This window comes from Drosophila sechellia, chromosome 3L (genome assembly GCF_004382195.2).
Source record: "Drosophila sechellia strain sech25 chromosome 3L, ASM438219v1, whole genome shotgun sequence".
Taxonomy (NCBI): Eukaryota; Metazoa; Arthropoda; class Insecta; order Diptera; family Drosophilidae; genus Drosophila; species Drosophila sechellia.
Window position 1 is genome coordinate 13,040,135 of NC_045951.1, and position 9,874 is coordinate 13,050,008.

General features: G+C 42.7%; 1 protein-coding gene across 1 annotated transcript; it reads left to right on the plus strand.

Annotated features, from left to right (window-relative positions):
- The first annotated feature begins 212 nt into the window (after window positions 1–212).
- On the plus strand, window positions 213–8,588 carry LOC6605562. Its single transcript, XM_032718973.1, has 11 exons — window positions 213–304; window positions 360–625; window positions 678–1,231; window positions 1,359–2,401; window positions 2,460–4,593; window positions 4,795–4,938; window positions 5,001–5,278; window positions 5,339–5,500; window positions 5,793–7,982; window positions 8,065–8,196; window positions 8,370–8,588. The coding sequence occupies exons 1-9, from the start codon at window positions 282–284 to the stop codon at window positions 5,971–5,973; spliced, it is 4,785 nt and encodes a 1,594-aa protein (XP_032574864.1). The 5' UTR covers window positions 213–281; the 3' UTR covers window positions 5,974–7,982; window positions 8,065–8,196; window positions 8,370–8,588.
- The last annotated feature ends 1,286 nt before the right edge of the window (window positions 8,589–9,874 follow it).

Below are 9,874 nucleotides of genomic sequence, written 5' to 3' on the forward strand. Positions count from 1 at the left end.
AAAGTTTAAGTTAGTATAGAAAAAAGTTTAAAGTAATATAAAACTATATAGTAAAATTAAGGATATGCTTTATAAAATTATATTATAAGCAAAATATGATATTTTATCCGATAAATAAAGGGCAACCATGTCTTCTCTTGTTTCAAAGGTTGTCCTGGGATACGAAACAAACTGGAACCTTTAAACAATTAACTTAGCAACCTCGGAACTAGTTGGCTACCAGTCGAAAATCGGGTAATCTATTTGCGGAAATCAACGTTTTATAACTAAACAGGACCAAAATGAATATAATATCAACAGTTTGGTGAGTTTAAGGTGAATATTCCCCAAAAATATGTGTATAATCACGCAGTCCACAGTTGGTGCAACATTTGGGACAAGGACACCATTGTGAATGTGGGTCCCGATGTCCTGTGCCAGCGGAATGGCAACGCGATGAAGTTTGTCCATATGCAGACGAAGGCAGTTACCTTTTTCAAGGCGGAGACGGTGTCCACGGGTCTAAGTATCAGTTGTTTTGCTGGCCACAACCGTTTTCCTCTTTTCGCCTTTGCCGAGGTCGTATTGAGGCCAAATATCTATATATACCGCTATCCGGATATGGCGAAGTTCAGCTCCATACCCCGTAAGTTTTCAGGATGCGGATATTCATCAACTAAATTCCAAATTCCTATTAGCTCACATGATGAGCTATACCGACATCCGTTTTTCGGAGCTGGATCTTCTGATCGCTGTGGGCGGCTATCCTGACTATTGCCTCTGTGTTTTCAACTACCGCACTGGAACTTTGGTCCTGGAGCAATTCACCAATGTGCCCACAGTGGAACGCGGCATTGTGATTAGCTTCACAAGCCTGCCTTCCATCATTCAGTTGAACAAGCAGGACATGACCATCATATGCTACGAAATCTGCACCGTTGAAAAGGAGTCCTTCCTGTACAAGGTGGCTGAGGTGGAGCTGGGCAAGAAGTTCCTGAAGTCCTGCAACCGATGCCTAAGCTTCGGCGAGGATAACACCCTGTACGCCACCAACGACTTTGGTCATCTGCTATCAGTGGACGTGGCCTGTTTTGCCCTAAAGCCACAATGGCAGCACACACCCGAATCCGATTCTGTGACCGAAATGGAAAAAATGCCGCGCTCACACGGCCTTACCTATCACAAATCCGGATTTCTCATCTGGAACAGCACGACCGCATATTATGTGAAGAAAAAGGCGGGTGTCTTCAAGGTAGGTTTATAACGAGGACTGAAATATATATTCCATTCCATTTCCATTTAAGAATCGCAGGTTTATTTATAGAATTAATAATTTGCTTCATCAGCCTTTAGTAATCATTTACCACCTTTCAATCCAGCTCGAGTGGGAATTCGAAGGACGGTTAAACGAGGTGGTCCGCTTTCTGAGCAATAACAATGGCGAAATCTACGCCGAGCGCCGCCCTGGACACATTGACCAGGTGGTTGTGGACCGCAATGGGGCAGTATCGCTAGAACCCGTGGTGCCCACGGGAAAACCGGTGATTACCTTTCGAGTGGTGCAGGGACTCAAGGACGAGTGCGTTTGCGTGTTGCACGATGAAGGAGTGGCCATGATGGACCTGGCGAAAGGTAACACCCTGTGCGAAGTGTCCGTTCCAGGCGCAACGGCCATGTGCAACCATCGCAGCTTGGCCCTTGTGGTCGTGGGCACTTTGGATGCCAGCATCGTTTTGATCCACTTCGAGAGGGCCAGCTTGCCGCATGTTCTGTGCGATCTTAAAATGGAGACAGCAGCAGTGGTGGGGCTAGAGTTCAACGACAGCTGGGTGGTGTTTCAGGATCAGATGAAGGTGCTGCACGTTGTTCAGGTGGACAACAGGCCGCACAAATTAACGCATTACTTTGAGATGAACCCGCCGGAACTGTCTCAAGTTTTTATACACACCTTCTTGCTGGCCGACGGACCCCGTTTGATGGTCTTCATCAATCGGGATCATAGCATGAAGCGTCCTGGCTTCGCCACCGAACTCTGGCTCTACAATTGGGGCAAGGACAAGCGTCTTCATAGGCGAGAATATATCCTGCCGAAGCAATACGGCTTCTTTTGTGTCCAGCCGCCTGTAGGCAGATGGGCACTGATCGAGATTGTGGCCACCGAGTACAACAACTTGAACTTTGACCAGTTCGCGTTGAACGAGAAGGATGAACTGCAGTGGATCGCCTCCACCAAGTCGGGGCACTTCAGCTATATTCTCGGTGCCGGCATGACCAAACATTTGGTCACCTGGAGTCTTGGCGGTATCCTTGTTCACTTCAAGCAGCACAAACGGGCCAAGAAACCGTTTATGATCTGCAGATTTCTTAACTTGGGCATGCAAACAGAGTACATACTGCGAGTGAAGGAATGTTTTAATTCGAAGTAACTATCTGATATAATTTCATTTTAACTATATTTATATTATATGATTGATGTGCAGATACCTCATTATCCTTTTGGCCAACAAGAGCATGCGAGTAATGCGTCTGCCTTCTCTGGCGGACTTTGTTCGTGAAAACGTGGCCTTACCATTGCCCACGGAAGAGGGCATTCCCTGTTTCGTGGAGCAGATAGTCCACAAGGTGGATATGTTCGTGCCACTGAGTCAGCGGCAGGAAGTTAAAGAAGAGTACACCCGGGCGGATTTAGCAAAGCGCGAGAAGCTGTTTAACAGCATCAAGGACTTTGCCGCCAAGGTGACGGCGCTAATCGACTACGATATTTCTAAGACGGGCAAAACCCAAGGCATCTTTAAGAAGTTCTGCTTCCACTATCGCTGGCTGGATGCTCTCACGGAGGAGGCCCATAAACTGTGTGCCTTAGAACGAGAATCGCTGGAACGGGCCATTGCAGATCAGTCAAGGATTCGTGACTGGATCCTACGCCTGGTAACCCGCGATGCGGTGAGCATTAACTATCGTGTTCGCTCCATTTTCGCAGATGCCAACTTCGAAAGCTTCTCCGTGCGGAGGAAAATTGAAATGTCAGAGTTCGATAAGTACCGATTCTACGACCTGGAGGACCATTTACGCCTCTCCCTAGGCTCATTCGAGGAGGAGGAACCGCCTGCTCCAGCCGCTGGCGGTCATGGTCCGCCTGCTGCCATCGAAGATGGCGAGGTGGGCGAGGAGGAGACCGTGGAAGTTGCTCAAGGATTGCGCGAGCTCAAGCCATTTGTGGTGGAGGGACCCAGTATCTACGAGCACATAATGGCACCTGTTTTTCAGTTGCAGGACAAGAACCTGGTGACCTCGAACCAGTTGTTTAACTATAACTGCAAAATCCGATTCTATCTAAATGATCCGCTCAAACAGGAGTTCAACAAACTCTTCCACGAGGCTCAGCAACTCAAGCAGGACACCATCGACAGCGTGATGAACACTAACGTGGTGCTCAACAAGATCTACGACAATATGAACATTATGCTGCGGCTCCTCAATATGGATCAGTTCAAGCCACCTGAACTTACGGTCCCATCGCTGGCAAAGGATGAGGTAATCAAGCAGATCATGGAGGTGGACGACTCCGAGGTTAAGGCAATAAACCGCCGAAAGCCAAAGACAATCGACACTGGTGGCAAGAAGGGAAGACTGCTTCTTTGGAGCAAAGAGTTTTGGGCTCGGGCTCTCATAGTGATGATGGACGGGGTGCTGGAGAAACTGTGGGAAGAGGAGATCAAGAAGGACATCCCAGAGCCGGAGTTCATGCAAAAGAAGCAGCCACATGAGTTTAATCTCGAGGAGCAGAAGATCTTTCGCGCCTACGAGGAGGCAGTTCATCTATTGGAACTGGACCGTCGCAAGTACCTTCGAATCCTGCATGAGAACGAAGAGAAAACGTTGGCTCTCAAAGCCGCCCAGATTTTAAAGCTCAACCAGCGCGTAGCTGAACTGATGATCTTGAAACTGAAATATGACTTTGCCCTCAAACAGGGGCAATTGCGCATGCTCACCCTCGAAAAGATCAATTTCGGAAGGGTTCAAATGCGCAAACGCTACACCATGTTCCGCAAGGACATCGACAAGTTGAACGACTATATGACGCGGTATAGCAACCTACTCGATTTCTATGACAAGGCTTTTCTCGATGTGAAAACGCGACTGGAGGTTCAGCAGACCCGTGATCGAGCCGTCGAACGGCAGTTTCGAAGTCAATTCTTACCTTTAGTTCCACATGCCACCCACGAGATGACAAAGCTCTTCAAGAAGCGACCCAAACTGCCCGGTAAGGTCTTCAACTCGGTACTCATCTGCATGGAGGCCTCGAACAAGCTGAGCGGAAAGCCCAGTCATCGTACTCCCTTCCCTCTGCCCGACGATGTCCTGGAGTTCCTTAACTATCTCGCCGAGTTCGATCAACCAAAACAGTGTCCGCCGAATGTGGATCCCAAGTCTTGGGACGCCTTCGTCAAGTTGCGTCGCCAGAAGACTGAGAGCGAGTTACGATTGAAGGGTATAGGCTACCAGCTGCTCGACAGCCAAGCCCTCCTGGGTGTCCTTAACAAGGACCTCACAGCGCTCAAGGAGTCCAAGATCCTGACTCAACGTAATTCCGAAGAGAGCATCCAAACATACGTAAGTATGGAAAGCCTTCCACTCTTTAGAAACATGCTGCTTTCAGGAAAAATACCGCTGCATACTCTCGAGCGTTTTGAAAAAATAATACAACCCCTTTTAATATGTTAAATCATTTTCAATTATAAAAGGTTTCTGCTTAATCTTTCCAAGCTTAAATATTATATTTCTGGAGTAACCCGAATGAATTTTCTGTTTCAGCTAGAAAAGATGAGAAACATGACCATCCAGTTGACCCTCACAATGGGTCAAGTTGAGGTCTCGGTTATGGGCCAGTTCACAAAACTCTCAAACACAGTTCTCATGCATGTGGATGACATCAACGATGTGAATCGCCAAATTCAGGTGAACACTCATAACAAGAAAGTAATAACCATTTTTAATGTTATCAACCTTAATAAATGCAGGAAGCTGGAAATAAGAAGATTAAAGCCATGCAAAGAGTGGCAGTATTTAGACGTCAGGTCATCTTCAAGGAATGGGAACACAAGCTGTACAAGGCCAATATAGCGTATCTGAAGTACATGCTGGATGCCATCGAGAAATGCAAGGTTTCAATGGAGTTCCTTAACATCCTTCGCAATTGGGAAAAGGTTAAGACAGAACGTCAGAAGTATATAGCCGGAGCTATCGAACGAGTGATCGAACAAAAGATAGCAGTATTCAAGAAAAACATCGATCGTGTGTAAGTTACTTTTTTTTTAAATGTATCCCAACTGAAAACTAATCTGTGCCCAAACCGAAGCAACATCAAAATCGATGCGGTGAAAGCACAAACCTTGGAAATAAAGCGCAGCAATCACGCCATCGATTTTAAAATCGAGCGTATCAAGGTGGACGTCACTTTCCAAAACACTTTGCGCGATACGATGATGGAGGACAAGCGGGATCGCGAGCAGCGCGAGCGGTAAGATAACCTCTTAAACAGAATCTAAACTGTGTCACCGAACAATGAACTCCTTTCGAATGTTCATCAAAATTCGCAAAAGATAACTTTTAAGGCTTTCAAAACCAGTTTTGATTTTAAACACGTATGTTGCAATCCCACAACGTCGTACTTATCAAAAAATAAGATGAAATGTATCTAAACAACAAGACGAACTAAAAAGTATTTTTACCACTGCTCATATACCATAACCGAATTTCAAGAAAAAATCAAACACTTTTATATTCAAATATATGTTCTCTTTCCACCGCAGAATGTCACAGATTAAGACCCATCGGCAGCTTATGGAAAATGTCCGCCGCAACTACGCCCATGTGCTGGAACTGCAGACGATTCTGGAGCTGCTCCGTCTGCGAACCTACCCCACGTTGGGGCCACCCCTGCCCCAATGTCATCCGCCAGTGCCGGAGCACATCCTCAGTTCGGTGCCCTAGGAGAACTTTAACCCGACCAAAATTTTAGCCACTTGGCGAAATTGCAATTAAATATTTTCATTCCTCCAAATGAAAATTTATTGGTGGTTCTGGTTATCTGGTCTGGGTCTTCTGACTCGTGCTGCCACTTAATTGGGTTTGTTTGTGTCTGGGGGAAAAGACGAAAACGAGGCATAGAGTCGTGCACTTTGTGCTCCGAAACAAACTCTAGTCTCGACTAACTACTTTTGGTGCTTAAATTGGGAAAACCACTTCAGCATCGCACTTCACCTTTATTGTTTAAATGGATTGCCCTTGAAGCCAAGAAAGTTGATCCGTGAGATCATACTGTTGCAATATAATAAAAACTAAAAAAAACGCGATTGTTACTTTATATGGCTAACATATCGTTAATGTTAGTACATTGCTTACGCTAAAAACTGGCAGTGTTGGCAACAGAGAACTGCTGGCACCCATTGAGTACATCAAAGAGCAAAGACATGAGCACGAAATTTTTCTTGGGTATTCCCTTTTACCCTTCATTTCTTATACCCGTCGCGCTTCCACCCATACAAATTTTAGGCGTACAAAAAATGACCTGCGGCCGATCGTTGACTGTGCGTCCACTCACCAAACGGCTCTTGCGCAGCAGGCCTCGGGTGGTTTTTTTACTCGTAACAAAAACACCACGTTGGTAAAACACTCGAATATTTTGTATTGCCGCAAGTAGGGTGTCAAAAAACACGGGGTGCCTAGAGACCGAGTGTTTATCGGGTGGACGTAGAGTGCCTCTGGTTGGCAACCACTACTATTCTTTTTATTATTACCAGTAAATCCTTATCTATTCGGCTTTCAAAATCAGAGAACTTTACTTTCTTTACTAAATTTGCGAATTCATCATTCAAATGGCTTTAACCCCTGGAGGTGAGCTTAAGTATAGAATATTTTTGTTAGTTCAGTATTTTTACCGCAGCAACTATGGTGATAACAGTGTTTCGTTATTTCTATTGGCCTTTTAAGATGATGTCACCAAGCTAAATTTACGTTTTGTATATCCAAAGTCTAAAAGAGTAGCTGTGGTTGAACATTCTAAAAGCGGTGTTTGGTTTGTCCAAGTCCAATCGCATTTGTATTTCTCCAACTTAGCTTGGCGTTGGAAATTTCCGGGTGGCGTCGTCAAGTTTTCTAAGACTCGGTATTATAAATATTTATTTTGTACAATTACATAATTTGGAATGTAGGGCGCCTTATCAAGCATTTCAATAAAAACTTTAACACGTGCCACGTGCTTCGCATTGATAGCCGGTAAAATGGAAATTATAGTATATTATTAAATTGATTATATACCTGTTAATCGTACAGAAAGTAGACTATAGCGTTTTCTCTTGGCTTTAAACATATATAAATATGTATATATTTAACTTTTAAAAAAAGATTATTGCAAAAATGTTAGAAATATTTGGTGTTTAATGGCTTAGCAATGCGAGCCATTGAAATGATAAGCACCCATTGTAAGAACTGTATATTCCAAATTTATACAGTGGTAATCCCATAATTATTTCTTGTTGAAATTCAAACAAAATATTCTTAAATTATATATTTAAATCTTATTTGCTGTCCAAGTGCTAGAATACTGAAATCGAGGACCATTGAATGCTACAGAGATTAACTATTTGACGGTTGCCTAAAGCGGATATCTTCTGTGACTAAACAAATGTAGACATTCTTGAGCCAAGCAGACGCTCAGCTGTTAGGCGAAGCAATCTATCACAGCATGCTACGGAAAAAATTACGCTTATCACGGGTCAGCTCCGTAGCTCTAAACGCTCGGCCTTCCTAGTGCCGATAAGCCGGTCTCAAATTCGGTTGGCTGCTGCGCAAAACGAGGTGTCGTTATGAGTAGTTTGGTAGAGGTTCAATCAGTACTCAAGTCATCGTTCTCTAGTTCAGAGTTCCACAGCAGTTACAAACAAACCAACACAGAAATGGCCAAGCTCGCACTTTGCATCCTCGTGTTCGCCCTGTTCGCTGTAAGTTAATGCCCAAAGTCCTGGCACACATACGCAGGACCCATTTTCAGAGATTAACTACAATGTGCCACTTTGATTTCAGTTGGCTCTGTCCGCCCGCGTACCCCGTGAGGAGCCCGCCGAGCCCAATCTCATCAAGGAATATATTGACAAGGCCGCGGCCAGTTTCAAGGAATTTGCTCAGAAGATACAGGAATTTGAACCGAAGGCTGAGGTAATTATAAAGCAAATACTTAATCATAACAAAATAAATCGAGTTCTAATTAATTAATAGTCATTTTTCGTGGAGTCGCTAAGACTCATTCTATCCATTATAAATTTATGAAAAAACGCATTTTCCGTAAAGTATTTACAAATTTCTAATTAAGAACTTTTCTCTCTATCTAGGAGCTCGCTAAACAAGGAATTAATACCGTAACTACCTTCGTTCAAAAAGTTAACGAAACACTTTCTCAGGCACCAGCGGCATCCACCTAAGACGTTGTTGGATGGCCATATTTCATTACATCGAAAACGACTCGAATAAATGTTTTAACTTTAACTTTAGTTGTTACATACATGAAAACTAAAAAATGAAATTAAAACGTTGTTTTTAGCACAAAAACATATATTTGCCTATTATTTTAAAAGATATTAAAACTTAAACCTTTATTTAATTTTTCCATTCCACTTTCTAGAATAGCTTTTTTATTTCCCTAAAAAAGGTAAAATTGTGATGTTTAGGTTGGTCTTTACACGCTGAAATTTTTTATTTATATTTCTTTTATTGCGTACAGCATTCTGAGAAAATATTCTATGAAAATATAAAGTTGACTTGGTTAGGATAAAATTATTATTATTATGCCAATTTTTATTAGTATATCAACCTAAAATAGTTAACTTTTCCCATGCACTTTCTACATATATACTGTTTTCTCTGTGTTATTAAAGATTTTAGATGCTGAAGAGTGCTGATCTCGCTCTTCTTCGAATAAAATTGCAGAAAATCTAAAATTTTTGCCATGATTCGAGTTTCGTAAGAACAACTGGCTTTGAAACGGTAGCACGTGTAAAATATTTGTCTGCTATTTTGAACACCTGTTTGCGCAGCCAACTCGGGAAATGGAGGACGACGATATGTCAGGGCTTTCGAAACCATGAATAATGTATTGGCATTTGTACGGCATCGCATCTCGGGGAATCCCCTCCCATCGCCCAATCTTCATCCCCGCGCACGATTGCATAATACCAAAGTGAATTTTTGCTCCCTCCAAGGTAGTCAGTATCGAGCTTTTGGGTTGCACAAACGGAAGTTTGCAAAGGCGGATAATGCCAAATTGGTGCCTAGACACATATTATGTAGTCGTGCTTACCTATGTGCGCCCATCAACGGACATCTCTTGTCCAATTTCTATGGCATTGTTGCGTGAAATTTATAATATATATATATATATATATATATATATATATATATATATATATTTATTTATATCTTATTCAAACGCGCCGGGGATTATATATATATATATATTTATTTATATCTTATTCAAACGCGCCGGGGATTACTCAACCATTGGAACTTTGAATGGAATGGTGGGGGAATGGTCAAAATTAATCAAATGAATGGCACTGAACTGAAGCGTTCAACAAAATAGGAGCAATTTAAAACCTAAATTAATCATGGGTTAGGTTTTATTATTTTAAGTTCTTTTCTTAATTATTTATCTATCTCTGCAAATACTTTTGGCTCAACATTTTTTTTTATGTAGCCAAGGCAACCGATACGAAGAATTTGTAACCATTACACTATCTAATAATCGTTCTGAAAACCTTTTGAATTTAATTAACATTGTATACTGCTGCACGATCGCAAAGAAAGTGGCCTTAAATGAGCGGATAGGATGCGATGCAAT

What these genes read in the sequence shown, in the direction of transcription:
- LOC6605562 (XM_032718973.1), top strand. Translation starts at nt 282, where the DNA reads ATGAATATAATATCAACAGTTTG. An exon ending in AATATAATATCAACAGTTTG is followed by an intron (nt 305 to 359) that starts GTGAGTTTAAGG and finishes CGCAGTCCACAG; the next exon opens with TTGGTGCAACATTTGGGACA. An exon ending in AAGGAATGTTTTAATTCGAA is followed by an intron (nt 2,402 to 2,459) that starts GTAACTATCTGA and finishes ATTGATGTGCAG; the next exon opens with ATACCTCATTATCCTTTTGG.